The sequence below is a fragment of the Bos grunniens genome, chromosome 5 (genome assembly GCF_055505025.1).
Source record: "Bos grunniens cultivar Pamir isolate PY7600 chromosome 5, Bosgru_T2T1.0, whole genome shotgun sequence".
Classification (NCBI taxonomy): domain Eukaryota; kingdom Metazoa; phylum Chordata; class Mammalia; order Artiodactyla; family Bovidae; genus Bos; species Bos grunniens.
Window position 1 is genome coordinate 108,448,553 of NC_141169.1, and position 19,063 is coordinate 108,467,615.

General features: G+C 57.9%; 1 protein-coding gene across 7 annotated transcripts in view; it reads left to right on the forward strand.

Annotated features, from left to right (window-relative positions):
- IQSEC3 (IQ motif and Sec7 domain ArfGEF 3) overlaps positions 1-18,356 on the forward strand; it is a 92,449-nt gene extending 74,093 nt beyond the window's left edge. For 2 of the 7 annotated variants that reach the window (XM_086402442.1, XM_086402449.1), the window contains 7 exons: positions 1,498-1,637; positions 2,983-3,108; positions 5,309-5,408; positions 5,527-5,688; positions 8,833-8,925; positions 11,575-11,651; positions 14,891-18,356. In XM_086402442.1, coding sequence (XP_086258568.1) covers positions 1,498-1,637; positions 2,983-3,108; positions 5,309-5,408; positions 5,527-5,688; positions 8,833-8,925; positions 11,575-11,651; positions 14,891-15,322 — 1,130 coding nt within the window. In that variant the 3' untranslated portion in view covers positions 15,323-18,356. Of the gene's footprint in view, positions 1-1,497; positions 1,638-2,982; positions 3,109-5,308; positions 5,409-5,526; positions 5,689-8,832; positions 8,926-11,574; positions 11,652-11,709; positions 11,794-14,890 lie in introns of those variants that run through there. The other 5 variants (XM_086402443.1, XM_086402444.1, XM_086402446.1 and 2 more) reach the window with 5 other exon arrangements.
- Positions 18,357-19,063: the final 707 nt, after the last annotated feature.

Genomic DNA, 19,063 nt, shown 5'->3' on the forward strand with positions numbered 1-19,063 from the left:
TCGCGGGGGTCTCCTAATACACAGGCATCAGGTCCATCCCCCGGTTTTCAGCACAGACTCTCACTCTTGGTTGCGCTTAATGTCAGTTGCTCAGTCGTGTCCGACCCTTCGCAATCCCATGGACCGTAGCCCCCACGGCTCCTCTGTCTGCAGGATTTCCCAGGTGAGAATACTGCAGTGCCTTGCCATTTCCTTCTCCAACAGGTTGTGCTTGGGGTCCACCAGCCCAGAGTTCCTGGTTCATCCCTTCCAAAGAATGAAGGCTTGGAGTGGAGGAAGGGGCGGGGACGTCTAACTGCCTTTTATTCTAATTTTCAACTGATCTTCCTATTTCAAGCCCACCTTCACCTCCAGGGCTCTGCCAGCTCCAGAGCCCTTGATGGTTCTGAGCCTTCTAATCCCTCTGCTGGTTTCCATTTCCACTTTCCCAGGTTTGCGGATCATGTGCTCATTCACCCACTTTCAGGTCCCCTGGTGCCCCTGCCTCTTCCTGCGTCTCTGCCGATTCCTTTTTCCGGGGCGTTCAGAAGGAGCAGAGGTGTGCAACCTGCCATCTCTACCTGGGAGCCCCGTGTGCTCAGCCCCTGCCCTGCTCCTCTTGGCCGCAGCCTGGTTTCTTTCAGGGGCCCTGGGGGGTGCTTCTTGGTTCATCTGCCCAACTCAGAACCAAGCTCAGATGTGGAAGACACGGGGTCAATCCAGAGAGTCACTCATAGAAGGTGTAATGTCCTCTCGACACTTAAGAAAACTGCTTGGAGAGCACTTGCCCAGGATGTTTTATTTTTCATTTTCCCCTCTTGAAAAGAGGAGTATATAATCGTTAAAAGAAGATTTAGAAAAAGTAGCAAGAAGATTTTGTTTATTGCTTCTGTTTCTCCCTCCCGGGGAAAGTTGTTTTCATGTTGGTGTACTTCCTGCTGGTGTTTTTTGTCACCAGAGTCTGATCATTACCATGAAGTGGGAGACGGGTGGTGGTCTTGTTACTGCATCACTGCGGGGGCTGCCCTGCTCTCCTTCACTTAATGTCCCACCCCTCCCTGCGCTCCCAGCAAGGAGGGGATCTTCTCACCATCTGACAACTAATCACTGAGCTCCCTGTGGAGGGGAGGGGAGGGCCTGAAAGAGACAAGACAGCACACGGGCAGTGCCCTCATGGTGGGGCCGGAGCGGGAGATGCTAGGGGGAGCAAAGGCAGGAGCCCAAGGCTGTGATCAGAGATGAGGAGGAGGCCTGGGAGGTAGGAGCCAAGACTGTGGCTGTGGGGCACCTGGAGGTGGGGCTGGGACACGTGCTGAGCCCTCATACAGCAGGTGCTCTGGCCAGGGAGGTCATCTCTAATTCAGCAGGGATGTGAAGCCAACCACTGAAAGCTTTGGAGCAGGGACAGGGCCAAATCAAGGCCACCCTTGGGGAGCGTCACTCAGGTAGCGGGCTTCCCCTCTCTGGCTCCAGCCCCTGACCCCCCGACCCCCTCCCTTCTCCACTCCTCATCCTCAGGTGTGGATGACGGTGCCGACATCCCCAGGGAGCTGGTGGTCGGCATCTACGAGAGGATTCAGCAGAAGGAGCTCAGGTCCAATGAGGACCACGTCACGTACGTCACCAAGGTGGAGAAGTCCATCGTGGGCATGAAGACTGTAAGTGCCCACCGTGGGGTCATGGTGCTCAGCTGGCAGGGGGCTGGAGGGGTGGAAGTGGAAGAGGTGAGGGATCACTTGCCCCCCACCTCGGGCCACAGAGCCCCTGTCTCCAGCTCCTTCCCTTTCTTCCTTTCTTTCTTGCACCCTCTTCCTTCCACCTGCCTATCTCCTCATCGCCGCCTTGACCAGCTCCTGCAGTGGGAGGGGTGGAAGTGAGGTCCTGGGTAAGACTGTCCAGGCTCTTGGGTTGAAGCCTCTGGAGGTTGGAGTGGAATAGACCCTGGGCATCCTGGATGATCTACTGAAGAGAAGGAAGGACATGGGCTCAAGCAGGCTCTCGATGTGGGGTCTCAAACCCTTGAGGTGCCCCTGAGCTGTGGCCCCGGGTCACAGTTTGCTCCAAGTTTGCAGTGGTTTTTAAGGGCAGTCCTCTCGAGATGTCCACAGAAGCTCCGTATACCGCAGACATAAAGGTCTGGCCTCCATCTCTAACCCTGATCTCTCTGGTTCCTCCTCCCCAGTGGCTTGCTCAGGGGGCAGTTTGGGGAACTTTCTGGAGGCTCTGTGCTAGACCCCTCCACCCATTCATGCGGGGTCAGCCTTTCCTGGCTAGAGCCCTTCATGCTGAAGTCGCAGCCTCTGTCAGGCTTGCGGATGCCCCCCAGGAGCTGGTTCATACACTAGAGCAGGTTTCCAGTGTCCCCGGGACCCCCTCCCTGCCTTGCACACTCGTGTCTGGGTGTGCAGTACAGAGAAGCACAACCCAGAATGTGGGGGTGCCCTCGAGGAGGACTCGGAGGGAGAAGGGATGGGACTTGATGGGACTTGAACGATCTAGAGGTTCTTTTCTCTCTTTTTAAAAATATTTATTTATTCATTTTTGGCCATGCTGGGTGTTTGGTGCTTTGGGGGCTTTTCTCTAGTTGTGGGGAGCAGGGGCTACTCCTTGTTATGGAGCCTGGGTTCTAGGGTGTGCGGGCTTCGGTAGGTTCAGTGCATGGGCTTAATTGCTCCGCAACCTGTGGGATCTTCCCAGATCAGGGATCAAACCTGTGTCCCCTGAGTTGGCAGGTGGATTCTTTACCACTGAGCCACCAGGGAAGACCCAGAGACTGTATTCAATGTCCTTTCTCTGTCTTTTATCCTCTTACTTCTTCCCAGCATCGAGAACCCCTCTTGCCCAGCCCTGATCCCCAAGGAGCGTGAGGAAGGGGAGAGAGCCCTGGGGGAGGAGAGGGGAGGTTCAGGGTCAAACCGGGCCTGCATCTGCTCTTCTGGAAACTGGTGCTAGGGGGTGACGGCCCCCCCACCCCCTGTTGAGCACTGTGTGCCCCCCCACCAGGTTCTCTCTGTGCCACATCGCCGCCTGGTCTGCTGCAGCCGACTCTTCGAGGTGACGGACGTGAACAAGCTGCAGAAGCAGGCTGCGCACCAGAGGGAGGTGTTCCTCTTCAACGACCTGCTGGTGGTGAGCGGGGAACAGAGCCAGGGGCTGAGCAGGGAGGGGCTCAGGGACCCCTCCCCACAGGGTGCTGCACACCCAGCAGCCGATTTCCACAGCCTGGGATGAGTCATGGATGGGAAGGGTGGTGGGGGATGGAGAGGAGACAGATCAGATCCTGTTCTCCCCTGCTTTCTAGCACTTAGAACAATGCCTGGGACACTCACTAAATAGTCATTGTATGGATGCCTGTGTTCAAAGAACCCACCTACCAACACAGGAGACGTATGCTCAGGTTCGAACCCTGGATCAGGAAGATCCCCTGAAGGAGGGCATGGCAACCCACTCCAGTATTCTTGCCTGGAGAATTCCATGGACAGAGAAGCCTGGTGGGCTAAGTCCATAGAGTCACACAGAATCAGATAAGACGCATGCTCTGTGTTCAGAGCAGACAGGTGATGGCCCGGGCAGACAGGATCGTTCCTACTCTGTAGGTTATAAAGCCAAGGCACAGAGAGCTTATCTGCTCGGGGTTCCCGGTCCTGGTGGGAATGGACTAGGTCCCAGAGCGTCTGCCTCCCCGTCATAATGAGATACCTGGGGCTGGAGGGTACAGGGCTGCACGTCCATCTGTCCCGCAGCCTGGGAGGTGCAGGGGGTCTGCAAGCAGCCGGTACTGTCCCTGGGTCCAGGGGAATGCTGGCGTGTGTGTGTGTGTGCGCACGCACACGTGCGTGTACATGTCTATACATCTATGGGGCATTTAGCCTTCGCTCTTTGAACACAGAGCATGCGTGCTTCAGTCATGTCTGATTCTGTGTGACTCTATGGACTTAGCCCACCAGGCTTCTCTGTCTCACACCCTGACTTTGCTGCTCATCATCTGCTTGAAAAGCTCCCAGACCTCGCATGACCCCCTCTCTCCCCTCATTCAGTGCAGATGTCCCCCCACCTCAAATGTGGCCTGCCCACTCACTGTCCAGTCCTTACACTACTTCATCCTCAAAACACATACCGGGGACTTCCCTGGCGGTCCAGTGGTTGAGACGCTGCACTGCCCCGTTAAGAAAAAAGTACCAGTTTCTGCCATCAGCTGTGTATGCATTTCTTCACTGCCTTTCGGCTTGTTGTGCCTTAATGGGCTGACCCATTGATTGACTTATGGATCCCGAGGGTCCTCCTCCCGCAACCCCGGCATCCTGAGGCCGAGATTTTTCTTCTTTCATTTTGTTTTTGTTTGTTAGAAATGGTGTCAGGGAAGGGGTCTCTAAGGAGGCCGTATTTGAGTCAAGCTCTAAGTGAGGGGGAGAAGTCAATGGCACCCCACTCCAGTACTGTTTCCTGGAAAATCCCATGGATGGAGGAGCCTGGTGGGCTGCAGTCCATGGGGTCGCTAAGAGTTGGACACGACTGAGAGACTTCACTTTCACTTTTCACTTTCATGCACTGGAGAAGGAAATGGCAACCCACTCCAGTGTTCTTGCCTGGAGGATCCCAGGGATGGGGGAGCCTGGTGGGCTGCCGTCTATGGGGTCACACAGAGTCAGACACGACTAAAGTGACTTAGCAGCAGCAGCAGCTAAGTGAGGAGGGGCTTCCCAGGTGGCGCTAGTGGTAAATAACCCGCCTGCCAACACAGGAGACTTAAGAGAACCGGGTGCCATCCCTGGGATGGGAAGATTCCCCTGGGTAAGGGCATGGCAACCCATTCCAGTACTCTTGCCTGGAGACTTCCATGGACAGAGGAGCCTGGCGGGCTACAGTCCATGGGGTTGCAAAGAGTCGGACGTGATTGAAACAGCTTAGCACAGCACTAAGTGAGGAGAGTAGCCGACCATGCTGGAAGCTGCAAGGAAATAGTCGGTGCAGAGACCCACAGTGGGACCCACCTGCTCTGTTCAAGCCACAGAAAGGACGGCTTGGCCTGAGCAGAGCAGGGACCAGATGAGGTGGGGGTTACAGACCAGGCCGGAAGTCCGGCTGCGTGTTAGATGCAGTGGGAAGGGCCGCTGGACGGCTTCATGCGGTATATTGTGTGTATATGTATGTGTGCACGCACGTGTGTATACGTGTGTGTGAATGTATCCTAAGTGTGTAAGTCTGCCTGGGCGTGCCTGTCCTTTTCTGTGTATTCACTTGTGTTCACCAGAGCCCCTGGGTGTGTGAGGCATGTTTATCACACGAGCGCACACCCGTCAGTGCACGTCTATCTCCCTCTCTTGGACAGATTCTCAAACTCTGCCCCAAGAAGAAGAGCTCCTCCACGTACACCTTCTGCAGGTCCGTGGGCCTGCTGGGCATGCAGTTCCACCTCTTTGAGAACGAGTGTAAGTCTGTCGTCTGCGGATGTGGCCGGGGCTGGGGGAGGGGAGGGGCAGGCACCCCAGGGCCCAGGCCTCGCCTGCGGCTGCTCACGGCCCATGGCGGCTGGGGTCTGGCTTCCAGATTACTCTCACGGCATCACCCTGGTGACCCCGCTCTCGGGCTCCGAGAAGAAGCAGGTGCTGCATTTCTGCGCCCTGGGCTTGGACGAGATGCAGAAGTTTGTGGAAGACCTGAAGGAGTCCATCGCTGAGGTGACAGAGCTGGAGCAGATCCGGATAGAGTGTAAGGACGCCTCACCTCAGACCCCTGGGTGGCCTGGCTCCAGGAGTAGGGTCGCTCGTAGACAGACACCCCTCTGTGGAGTGAGTGTGGGTGAGCAAGGCCCCTCTGCCTTCCCAAGCCCTCCCCGCCCCCTGCCCCACCGCGCCATCACGGCTGATGGAGGCTTCACAGTTAAACCGAGGTACGCAAGGGTGTGTGCACGTGTAGCTAGGCTGTGGGGCTCCCTGTGGGCCCCTCGGCCACAGAACTCGCTGGGTTTGAGCAGGACCAGGAAACGAGCCGGCCCTAAAGACAGACATGCACACCAAGGCGTTCCGGGCAGATTCTGACCCAATCTCCCTGGACAGCCTCCTCCCTGATCCAGTTCAGATCCCCACATCACAGCTGGTTGTTTCCTGTCTTTCATGCCTTTTAACCTGTAAGGATCCCCCCACTTAATTTTTTTTTATAACGTCGTCTTCCTGAAGAGTCCTGGCTGGCTTTCTGACTGTCCCTCGCCTTAGAGCTGTCTTTCTGTCCTCCAAGGAGTGCCTGTTCTTGGTTGCTCTCACTGCTGTCGCTCAGGCGTTGTAGACAATCTCAGAGCCACTTCATCCATCTGGGTGGTTTACCGGTGGCTTCTGGGTTCAAGACAAGAGCAGTGACAACCTGCGGTCTCTGCCCACATGCACGCTTTCCTGTCATGGAGCATCACAGCAGCTTCAGAGAGCCTTTAAAGGAAAATTAAATAAGAATGGATTCAGAGACTCCAACAGAAAATAAAAAGACTCCAGGTCTGCCTTGCATGGCCACTTAGTTGAAAAGTAGTTCAAAATTGGTCTAAACCCCTTAGGCAGAAAAAAGGCAGTGGGAGCTTTGAGCAGGGTGCCAATGCGCCAGGCGATAAGGTTTCACGAGCATCCCTGGAGCGCCTGCTGTGTGCCTGGCAGCTTCTTTAGGTGTGCCCAGAGGGAGGCTGCAAGGACTCATGGCCTTACGGAAAATGAGACAGAGCAGTTAAGGGATGTGTCTAAGGTGCATAGTCTAAGGTGCATATTAGAAGCGGACGACCAGTTGCACTGGAGTCTGATTCTGAGGTTCACGTACTTTCCAGTCTGAAAATGAGAGGCTAGTTTCTGTCTCTAATTTCCTAAGACAGCAATGAAATCAGGTTAAAACAAAAAACTCTCCCAACCAGCGCATATAACTTAACTTATTAATGCCTGGTACAGGAAGGGTATAAATTCCCTTTCTGCTATAGGTGGGCAGTGTGACTTCAGGGGCATAACAGACTCTTTCCAATGCCATCTTAGCTGTTGGTCTAGAACATTCTCAAGGACACACCCTCACCTTGTCACAATGTCAGAATGTCCCAGATGCAGCTGGAGAGCCCAGCATCCAAGGCAGCACCAGCCTGGCTGCGCATGGCCGCTTTCCCCATCAGCCCCTCTGCCCCTCTGAGAACAAAGGGGTCGATATCGCCAGGATCTGGGTGCTAAGGGCAAATATCCTCTCCTGCTGTCCAGAGGTTGAGGGAAGAGGGGGAGGGCTCACATCTGCTCCTGCTCTTCCGGCGGAGAGAAAGAGAAGAAAGCTGAGCAAAGAGGAGGAGTTGCTCAGGAAGGCCAGGAGGAAAGAAAAGAGAAAAAGGAAAACAACAGCCAGCGTTCCTGTTTATCAAGCCCTTACTACGTGCCTAGCCCTGGGCTGACTGCTGCGCCTGTTGAATTATTTAATTCTTGCCACATCTTTCCAGTAGCTGAGTAGTAGTATCTTCATTTTGCAAATAAGGAAACTGAGTCAACAGAACTTAAGGAAGTGGTCCCAAATTCACGCAGTCCGTGACAAAACAAGACTGGCACCCAGGTTCCTTGGGCTCCTTGGTGATTTCTCCAAAACCAAGGCAGCCCCTCTAAGGGAGAGAGGAGCAACTCTCGGTTCAGTAAAATTACTGAGTATTGACTGATGGTGTGGTTCAGGCAGTCGGCACAAATGGTTCTGGTTTGGGGTTTGCAAGCCGGTGTCCCCAGATTACAGGCGACTAGTTGCTAGAGTCCGTGCGTGTACAGTTGTGTCTGACTCTTTGCGACTCCCTGGACTGTAGACTGCCAGGCTCCTCTGTCCATGGGATTCTTCAGGCAAGAAAACTGGAGTAGGTCGCCATTCCCTTCTCCGGGGGAAATCCCAACTCTGGGATTGAACCCATGTCTCCTTTGGCAGGTGGATTCTTTACCACTGGCACCACCTGGGGAGCCCCCTAGCGAGGCAAAAATGGAACCCAAGGGAATAGCTTTAACACAGGGAACGTTAGTGATGTCTCCTGGAAAAGAGGAACCGAGGAGGGATGTAATAACAGCTGTCGAACCCCCAAGGAGGGTAACTGGCCTTTCTCCAGCACCACTGAGGACAGACAGGAAGGAATCGGTTTTTAGTCTAGAGAGAGGAATTAAAGCTGAGTAGCAGGCAGACCAACTCAATGGACATGAGTCTGGGCAAACTCCGGGAGATGGTGAAGGACCGGGAAGCCTGGTGTGCTGTAGTCCATGGGGTCGCAAAGAGTCGGACACCACTGAGCGACTGAACAACAAAAGAGCAAAGCAGACAGGTACCCACCGGAGCCTCGGCGGCTGGGTACTCCCTTCTCGGGGGAGCTCGGCCGGCGGACGCGGTGGGCCGACAGGACGGCTCCAGCGGTGGTGAGGCGCTAGCTACACCATATGAGCCTTCCATGTCGTCCTAGGAGCTGATGTGTGTTAAGTGCCTGACAAGCCCTGAGTGCCTTGATGTCTTTTCTCCTGCGACCCTCTTAATGATCCTATGAAGTACTGTTGTCCCCATAAGAGAGGCACAGAGAGGTTAAGTAATCCGCCTGAAGCCACACAGCCGGGCAGCATTGGAGCCAAGATGCAGACCCGGGTGGTCACCCCCATCTTGTCCGCCTCGTCCCCCTCCTCTCGGGCTGTCAGAGCAGGGGCTGGCATCCCTGCCTCTGGAGGGGGAGCTGAGGCTCCAGAGGGCACTGGGCCTGCCATGAAGTGGGGAAGTGGGTGCCATGTGTTCGGGACCCCCTCTCCCACTCCCCCCCACTCTCCCCTCATCCCTTCTCACCCCTCTGTGTGCTGGAGTCCAGGTTTCTCTCTGTTCATGAGTTTCTCCGTTTCCCAGGGGAGCTGGAGAAGCAGCAAGGAACAAAGACTCTCTCCTTCAAGGCCGGGGGGTCCCAGGGAGACCCACAGTCCAAGCAAGGATCGCCCACAGGTGAGTTCCAGACCTGGGGCCCCAGCCTTGGGGTCCTGGGAGATTTGGGTGAGGGAGATGCTGCTTTACACGGCCCAGCCTCCTGGGGCCTCAGCAGTGGGAGTGGGTGGAAGGCGAGTGAGAAATGTGTCTACTGACAAACGTCACTGTCCTCCTGGAGGTGTCAGGACCCTGGGCCCCTCGCTCTCTGCTGACTGCTGGTGCACGGGGTAGGGGCATCTGCAGCCAGGAGCAGGTAAGAAAGGTGGCCAGAAGGGTCTGGAAATCTTGGTCTGCCCCCTCCAGACCTTTCCCTAAGGGGCCACCAGCACTCTCTCATCCCAGGCCTGAGTCAGCCTCCCGAAACCCACATGAACCCTCAAACCCAGTGTCTCAAATGGTTTCTCCAGGTTGAATTATTCACTCCGGATGAATTCAGCCGGCTTCGGATTTTCTGTCACCTGTGGCCATGTTCTGTAGACCTCTTCCTCCCTTCCCTTGGCCCCCCTCCTACTTTTCTGTCCCCGGCCCCTTCCCTTCCCCCAACCTGCAGGGAGAAGACGTGCCCCCAAAGAAAAAAGAATCAGAAGGAGAGGTGGCATGAGAATTAAATCCCAGCCCAACACACCCTAGCAAACCATCCGAGACTCTTCACTAATTAATTAATTCAGCCATTCATCCTTACAGTAATGAACTCTTATTGAGCGCCTGCTGTGTGCCTCATGCCAAGCCCTGGGAAACCAGGGTCCCAGCAGGACGTCAGTTTGAGCTGAGCCTCCAGTGGGCTCCATGCTGGTCCCAAACCCCCCCCGGTTACGGCCACGGCGCCGAGATGCTGTGACAGCATCACAGGACCAGCCCCACCAGCTGGGAGATGAGATTGGTTTTCCAAGCACGGTTTTTGCTCATGGAGACCCTCACTGTGATGTCTCCTCTGTGTGTGGGTCTGACCCGGCACCATGAGTTCCTAATTCTCCACCTGCCCCATTGTCAGCAGGCCCCTTTTGTCTGAGGTCACAGCACATGCCTGTTTACACAGCTGTTTAAACGCCGGAGTCAAACCTCAGCTGTGGCTGATCCCTGAACACCCCGTCCCACTCTCTGCAGCACAGCCCGTCTCTGGGGGTAGCTGCAGCCCCCGGCCTCCCCCTGCGGCAATGTGCATCTCCAGGGCCTCATCCATTAGCTCCCTCCCCAGCGGGTCCTCGGTTCCAAACATTAGCCCAGCTTCCTCTTGTGTTACAGAAAGCAGAGGGGTGGGCATTGGAGTGAGTGGGCGCCCTCCCAGCGATGTGAGAAGTCAGAGGGCCCTGGCAGAGGGCTCTAGGATGTTGCTGGGGGTGCGGGAGGGAGTCAGGGGTGACTGAGTTGGAAGAAGTCCTCAAGCTGTCCCCGGGGGTACACAGGGTGTGCCAGGCCCATCAGAAAGCCCTTATATATATTAACGCATATATGTGAAATCTAAAAAAAAAAAAAAAAGGTATAGATGATCTTATTTGCAAAGCAGAAATAGAGACACAGATGTAGAGAACAAATGTATGGGTACCAAGGCAGGAAGGAGGGGTGAGATGAATTGGGAGAATGGGATTGACATATATACACTTCTCTGTATAATAGAGATAACTAATGAGAACCTACTCTACAGCCCAGGGTACTCTTCGCAGGGCTCTGTTGTGACCTGAATGGGAAGGAAATCCAAAAAAAGAGGGGATGTATATATATATGTCTGGGGCTTTCCAGGTGGCTCAGGGGTGAAGAATTCACCTGCCAATACAGGAGACACAAGAGATGCAGGTTCAATCCCTGGGTTGGGAAGATCCCCTGGAGGAGGAAATGGCAACCCACTCCAGTATTCTTGCCTGGAGGATCCCATGGACAGAGGAGCCTGGCGGGCTACAGTCCGTGGGGTCACAAAGAGTTGGACACAACTGAGCGATTGAGCAGCAGCAGTGTGTATACGTATGGGCGATTCACTTTGCTGCAGAAACTAACATAGAATTGTAAAGCTGTACTCCAATAAAAATTAATGGAAAAGAAAAAGAAAGCCCTCATAGACGGGAATTCTCTGGTGGTCCAGTGGTCTGCACTTCCAATGCAGGGGTCACTGGTCTGTTCCCTGGGTCAGGGAACTAAGAACCTACATGCTGCAGGGCTCGGCCAAAAAAAATAAATGTTTTTAAAAAAGAAATCCCTGGTAGCAATCACAGACTGCTCTTACCTGCACCAGGCTCTGCCCTGGGGTGTGTGCAGCTCACTGAATCCTCAGCACTCAGCTCGGTAGCAGAAACAAGAAAGGAATGGGGCCCCTCCCTCACAGGGTCTGTGCCACAGACACTCAGGAGCCCCCAGGAGCTGAGAACCAAGGCCTCCTCACAGCCACTCTGCACAGTCCGTCGGGGGCTCTGATAAAGGTGAAGGAGATTCGACAATACCCAGCAAGGAACAAATGGGCCCAGAGAGGTGTAGCATCTTGCCCAAGGCCACACAGCTGCTCAGTGGCAGAGCTGGGCTCAGGCACCAAGTCCACCGCCCCACACAGTTGTGGGGCCCCTGGAGGATCCAGAAGGATGCCAGGTTGGGAGGTGTGGGGTGGGGTGGCGGGTGGGTAGGCAGGGCTTTGTGCAGGAACAGGGCCGTGGAGAGTGAGCCCTGTGCTCTTTGCATTCAAAGCCAAAAGGGAAGCAGCGGCCGTGGGGGAGAAGGCGGCGGAGAGCTCGGTGGAGGTGAGTGGAGGCCTGGTCGCCCAGGTGAGTGTGTCTGCGTGCCCCGTCCTCTTCTCACTGTCTCTGTTGTTTCTCTTCTCAGGTTTTAATCAATGCCTCCCCAGCCCGACTCACCATATTACCAATTTCAAGAGATACAATTAAAAGTTACTGCTAGCATGGGTAATGCCACTCTTCCAGCGCCTAATTAAGCCACAGTGCCCCCTCCAGTTCCCCGGATGCCCAGCCCACCGAGCCCCCCAGGCTGAGCTCCCAGACTAACATGTGCAGATGAAGCCCCCAGCAGGCCCACAGCATCCCTCCACAGCCCCCTGAACCCACCGCCCCGCACATGCTATGGTCCTGACGCTCCACATCCTGCCAGCCTCTGTGGAGGGAGTCTGGCCCCTCCGAGAATCACCCCTCAGGTCCACTCCCCGAGTCGACGCCTCGGGAAAGTGGGGGCGGCTGGGAGGATACAGTGTCTGCTCAACACAGCTGAGCCACCTGGAAAGCTGGCCACGGGGTGGGATGTGCCGGAGGAAGTGAGGCAAGATGGGACCGGGGTTGTCTTAGGGCTTCTCCTTGTCGGAGTGGGGTGGGCACTGCTGTGTCTGAAGACACTCCAAGTTGGAGGGAAGGGACTGGTGGAGTAGCAGGAGCAGCTGGTCCCTGCCAGCCCAGAGTGCCACCTGGGAGGGGGCATGTAGTCGCCCTGCAAGCCTGGGGACCCCAGCCCTCCCCACTGGCTCCCCTTGGAAGCCGTGAGCCCCTCACTCATTTCTGCCAGGCCTCCAGGGCCCCTCATGCTCACATAGACCCCCCCACTCCAAGCTGGAGGAGCCCCCTCTTAGGGCTCTGAGGGAGGAGCCCTGCCCCAGCCCGACTAAACTTGGGGAAGCCCCAGGAAACCCTCACTCTCCCCGTAGCCCCCCACCCCCCACACACCTGTGTCTGGAGGAGGCACCTTCACACGGAGGAGCTTCCTGCCCCGGCAGCTGGCAAGCCCCCAGGGTGGGTATTCCATCCTCCGCGACCACCACCCCTCTGCCCATCTTCCTGCAGCTGCCCGTTCTCCAGCCTTGCAGATAAACACCACAAGTTACCAGCCCTGCCCATGCCTTCGAGCCCCTGCCCAGGGAGGACCACGGTCTGGGGGCCCTTTGCCCCCTCCTCCCCGGTCCAGAGGGCCACGTGGCTATCTGCAAGGCTAGCCCCAGGGCCCCGCCAGCCTCCGCTCCCCTGCACCGAGGGTAGCCTCGCCGCCCGCCTCTCTGCTGGACCCCAAGCTCCTGCGTCCTCCGCCCCCCACCCCGTCACTGCCTGGCCGCCTGCTGGCAGGCGCTTCTCCAGCTTGTCTGAGCTGTCAGGCTTGCTACTCATGTTCCATCCCTTCCCCTCTCTCTTCTTTCTTTCATCAGCAGGGAGTTGGGGGGTCAGAATGAGAGAATGTTCTGCTGTCACTTCCTGCTTTTCACTTACTAACGATTAAAGATAAGGATGGGCCAGATTGGGTGGGGCGGAGGGAGGTGCAGACAGCGGAGCAGGGATCAGGGACACGGAGCGGAGGAGGCGCAGGGTGAGACCAGAGCTGCGGCCACGGGGGGGCTCGAGGGTCTCAACCGGGGCGGTCAGGTATTTTCCCCGAGAGGGGCTGCGGTAAAGTCTGGGAGCAGTGAGCAGAAACCTTGACCCCACAGTCTCAGGCCACTTTCTCCCAGAGAATAACTCGAAACAGAGTGGGGAATAACTCAGAATAACTCAAAGCAGGTGGGGAAAAGAGCTGCCTCCCACCCCCCAGTGGATGGAAGGAAGCCTTCTGTCCCAATGAGGACCACAGAGGACTCCCCAAGAGGGAGGGAGACGCAGCCCTGCTCTGCCCTGTCTGGGGCACTGAGGGGCTTGGGGACTCCTTTGTTGGCATAGGGCAGGGAGTAGTTGGGGGAAGAAGCTCAGGCCTAGAAAACGCTGCCAAGGTAAAGGTTGAGAATGGAGAGTAGAGCCCACGGCCTGCAGACCCTGGCAGTGGGGGCTTGTGAAAACCAAAGAAACAGGGCTGGAGTCAGGGGATAAGGAGCAGGACTGGAGAGCCAAGTGACCCATCAGGGCAGTACCCGGACCCAGGAAGGGGGAGTTCTTGACATTGCACCTTTTGCCAGTAAATAGGGTCAGGACCTGCTGGCTTAGGGCTCTGAGATAGTGTAGGGCAGGGCCATCGTGGTTTAGCCTGGCTATAGGGTCCCCTCCTTTGCAGCCTTAGCATTCCCCCATCCTGAGCCTGAGGGGTGATGCCCCCAGGACAGACGGAAGCAACCCCAGAGATAAGGGTCTCAGCCACCCCTGGAAAGGTCCAAGAGTCCAGAAAGGCTTGTGTGTCACATCTACAGGCTGGGGCGCTGGAGGGATGAGGAATTAATTAAACCCTCCTCCTTCCAGAATCCTGCTATTTCTTCCACCATCCCTGCTAGCAAGAAGAGGACAGGCTAGTCCCCAGTGTCCTCCATGGGCTGAGGGAGGGACCACGCCCTCACACTCCAACCCAGGGGGAAAAATGGGTGTCCTTTGGGTTCCCCCTCTGGCAGCAGGGCAGATTTCTTCAGGACCCAGGTTGGGCCAGAAAGGCAGCTAAGGACCTGACTGTGGCTGGACTCTGCTTTCGAATGTGTGGGCATGGCCCTGGGGGGTCTGGGAGGATGGGGCAGGTCTCTGGACCACCCCTTGGGGTCCCTGGAATTCTGGAGTTTAGACACCTTTGTGATTCTACAGTGACGATGAGGCCTCGCTCTAACAAAGCTGGTGGGAGGCGAGGGGCTTGCAAGGCTGAAAGCCACCTGCCTCCTGACCCTGTCCTCGTGTCCCCAACACACCCCTGAGAGATAGGGAAGCGGTAGAGCTACTCCTGCTTTTCCAGCTTGAGGCCAGTGGGGAGGCTAGTGGGTGCTCCCGCGTGGCCCAGGGCCACCGAGCAGGTCTGTGAGATCAGACTGCATAACCCGAGTCCATTGGTCCAACTGCCCACCCCACAGACAGGAGCCAGGAGGCTCAGCTGGAGCAGAACATGGCAGGCTCTGGGCTCCGCCCGAGCCCAGCACCTCTGCCTGGCAGCTGGGTGCCCTCTAGGTGGTGGAGAAATGGGAAGTGGGGCCTGCGAACCCCTCGTGGGCACAGGAGCTGGGAAAGGGTTGGGGGGTGGGCGGGGAGGGAGGCCCGGGAGGGAGGCCATTCCCAGCAGCTGGGAATTAGTCTTGTAACATTTCATACTTCTCTGGCTGTTTCTAAACTAGGTGTCAATTCACAACAGGCTTCAGGTGTCCCCACACAGCTCCGGGCCGGGGGCCGAGAGGGGAGCGCCGTTGCCAGACCTGCAGCCTAGCCCCTCGAGGGAGCAGCCCCCACCGCTGCCGCCACCGCCGCCGCCCACGCCCCCCGGGACCCTGGTGCAGTGCCAGCAGATAGTCAAGGTCATTGTCCTGGACAAGCCCTGCCTGGCCCGCATGGAGCCCCTCCTGAGCCAGGCCCTCTCCTGCTATGCCCCAGCCTCCTCCGACTCCTGCGGCTCCACGCCCCTGGGCGGCCCAGGCTCCCCACTCAAGGTGGTCCACCGGCCCCCGCTGCCCCCACCCCCACCCCCCTACAACCACCCACACCAGTTCTGCCCGCCTGGCTCCCTGCTGCACCAACGTCGCTGCTCCAGTGGCTCCAGGAGCCTGGTGTAGACACGCCCGCCCCCCATGCTGCTGTCGCAGAGGGAGGGGGCCACGCCAGGGCCCCCACTGCCCCTCCGCCCGCTGCTCCCCACGCCCGGCACGCCGCGTTCCTGGTCACCCATCGCTGTCATTTTGGAGAGAGCATTCCCATCCCTGGCACCTCGTTTGCTCAGCCCAAGCTTCCGTTCCTCAGTTGAGCAGCCTTCCCCTCTAATCTGCCGGCCTCCCTGGCTCCCTGGGGCCCCACCCAGCCCTGCACAGCTAGGCCTCTTCTACCCTGACCACCCCTCCAGCCGCTTGGACCAGGGATCGAGGGCGACAGGAGCTGAGGGCCCAACCAGCTTCCTGGGCCAGGTCTGCCAGGCCCTGGCCCTCAGGGCGGGCAGGCAGGTGTGACAGCTATGGGCTAGCACCCGAGCCTCGCATGGAAGGTGGTCTGGCTCCTGCCCCAGCACTGGGTGGGGGCCGGTTGGCCCTGGATCCCTGGAGCAGCCAAGTCAGGGGGAGGCCTGGGGAAAGGGGTGGGTGTCTCTGATGCCCCTTCCCGCCCCTCAGCCCAGCGGTCTCAGGAGGCCGCTCCTCTGTGCCCCGGGGACGATGACCCATCTGGCCTGGGGCAGGGGGCCGGGGCTGGGGGCACTTCTCCTGCTTCCTCAGGGGCTGGGGCACTGCCTGCCCCGGGGCTGCTGAGATTTCAGGAAACGGGGAAGGGAAGGGGCGCCCCTCAGCTCTCTCTCAGTCAGGTCCACAGAGCCAAGGAATCGTGAGGTCACGTAGCTGCAAAATGCACTTCTTATAGAGTTTCTTGTGCTCTAAGCCCCAAAGAGTGTCAAGTGTGTGCCCGGGGCATAAACACGCACACACACAGGAGAGCTGGGTCTTCCCGATGTAGACGCAGAAAGAGGAAGAAGCCGGGTTTGCCCAGGGGCAGACACAACCAGCAGGGCAAGGACTCCCACCCAGGTCGGGCTCCCCCTCCCCACTCTGACCCCAGAATATCTTCCGTGGCCTCCACGAGGGCTGTGGACACAGAATGGCTGAGAGGTGCCCACGCAGAAGCACCCAAGCTGAAGCAGGTGCTCAGAGGCTCAGCATCTCCCCCCTGCACCATCGCCCTCAACTAGCGCTCTTAATGCCTGCCCCCACCCCAGAAGGAAACAGGCCCGTGTCCAGTAGGGGTGGCTGCAAGTGTCCCTACACCCTCGAAACCGCGAAGGAGCACCATGCAGGGCTCGCTGATCTCCCCAGCGCCTGGCAGAGCCAGGGCCAGCCTCTGTGCGAACCCTCTGAGCACAGGCCGGCCCGCCCCAGTCACGGCCCTTCCAGGGATGGTCTGTCCCCCGACAGGCTGAACCCTCCTCTGGTCCTGAGCTGACAGCGCACTGCCGACCTCCCTAAGGGTCCTGCCGCTCGGGGCCCCGGGTCCGAGACCTCCCGAGAGATGGCAGTTGAAGTCGGGACCTAGAGTGAATTCACTTCTCCCCAGCCCCACCCCGCGCCCCAGCCGCAGGCCCAAGGCCGCAAGGAGGCACGATTCCTCCTCCTCTCAGAGATCCCAGGTGGCCTAGTTTCGTGTATACGTGTGTGAGCACAGGCGTCACTGTGATGTCACCAGTGAGTGTATTTCTGGCTCTGTCTTTGTCAGCCCATGTCCATAACGTGTGATCAATTTACCGCCTGAGCCTGTCTGTGCCCCCACCCCGCACCCCCACCGAGTCCTCGTTGTCCTGGCCCCCCTCCCGTCTCTTTTCTGTAACAGGGTCGCTCCAATCAGAGCCTTTCCAAATGGAGCGGCCAACCAATGGGGCGGCACGGTTCAGGTTCACATGCCCAGTGCCCGGGGCCTGGGAGCAGGGGCGTGGGCTCAGAAGGAAAAGGATGTGTCTGCGGGGTGGGGGTCGTGGGGCCCCTTGTCATCTGCTCACACAGCTGACAAAGTGTCTGCCGATGCCCAGACTTTCCAGGTCAGGACCAGCGGTGGGGGGGGGGGGGGCCCTCAGGGCGGGCGCATGCGTGGTCCTCTCCACTGAGGATGCGAAGCTCAGGTGTCTCAGTGGCCTTCCCCAGGTAGGGCTTCACCCCTAGCGTGCCCCCCTGCCGCCCCTTCCCCTTCCCCCCGGTCTCTGCTGTGGCTGCCCTGTGCCCCAGTGGCGCCCTGGGAATGCTGGCCCCAGGAAGCAGACCAGGCTGGAGTCAGCAGCATGTGGAGCCGACCCTGAGCTGCGAGGGGCTTTAACTCCTGCAGGCCTGGGACAGGGGGCCGCAGGGCCTCCTCACAGTTGGGGGCGCAGGGTTCCCAGCCTCTGAACCTCCCTCCTCTGATGGGCCAAACGGCTAGGCTTGGGGCCCGCCTCTGTGCCAGGCCCCAGAGCCGACCCCCAGACAACTGGGACAAGCCTCGGGCCCTCTGCACAGCCGTGGCCACGGCAGGGACCCCACCCTCCGGGAAGGCCCAGTGGAGGTGCTCTTGGTCTCCTGCCCCCCAGCCCCTACCGAGGGGCCCGTGGAGTGCTGCTCAAGCCCCTAAGACGTGGCCTCCTGGGCAGATGCGCACTGACCCCAAGGTGGCCCTGCTCTGTGGCCTTACTTTGGGGACCTGGCCCCTTCCCGGTTTCACCCATTTGTCCCCACCTGCAGAATCAGGAGCCGGAGATGAAGATGAACCTAGCTTCCCTCACCCTGCAGGGCCAGCCCCCCTCCAAGCTGGAGCTGGTGTGCACAGGCACCCGCCCACGTGCTCAGCCCTGAGCCCGCCCCCCTGGCCCCACAGCCTGCCAGACGACAGTGTGCCAGTAGGCTTCCCCGCCAACCACCGATCTGTCTGTCCCCGTGTCCTGCTGTACATACATCCTCGCTGCACCCCTGCCGTCGCCACGTACGCCCCCTCACCCGTCGAGAGCAGCCTCTCGAGGGCAAGAAAAGCAAGGTGGCTGCACCCAGCGACGAATCCAAATGGCAAATATTTTGTAACAAAATAGCCCAGAGGTATTTTATCTGTTCAATTCATAGAGTTTTAGAGATTATATTGAAATATGTCACTTGAGCAAACTGTGTCGGTTCTGTTTCTTTTGTACCCCAAGAGGGGGTCTACCGCAAATCAGATCTCAGTGAGACCACAGAGGCTGAGGGCACCAGCTGGGCCGCCTCTGGCCATGGGGGTGTCCCCCTGTGACGCAGTCAGGGAGCCCCTTCATGCACAAATGGGGCAGACTCCTCTGGTGGTCCAGAGGTTAAGAATCTGCCTGCCAGTGTCGTCTGGGAAGATCCTGCACGTTGCAGGGCGACTAAGCCCGAGTGCCGCAACTACAGAAGCCTGCAAGACCTGGAGCCCGTGCTCCGCAGTAAGAGAAGGGCCCCACTCATCACAAGAAAAAGCCTGCGTGCAGCAAGGGAGAGCCACTGCAGCCAAAATAAATTGAAACAAAAATGCAAAAACAAAACAATAAAAATGGGTCGAGGAACTATCTGATGGGCAGGCACTTGGTCAGAGCTCTGGGTGCAGGGCCAGGGAATGACCCCCACCCCAAAATACACATGCACACGGAACGACCCCCACCAACACACACACACACACAGGAAATGACCCCCATTGACACACACACACAATGACCCCCACCAACACACACACACATGGAATGACCCCCACCGAAACACACACACATGGAATGACCCCCACCAACACACACACACACACATGGAATGACCCCCACCAACACACACACACACACATGGAATGACCCCCACCAACAC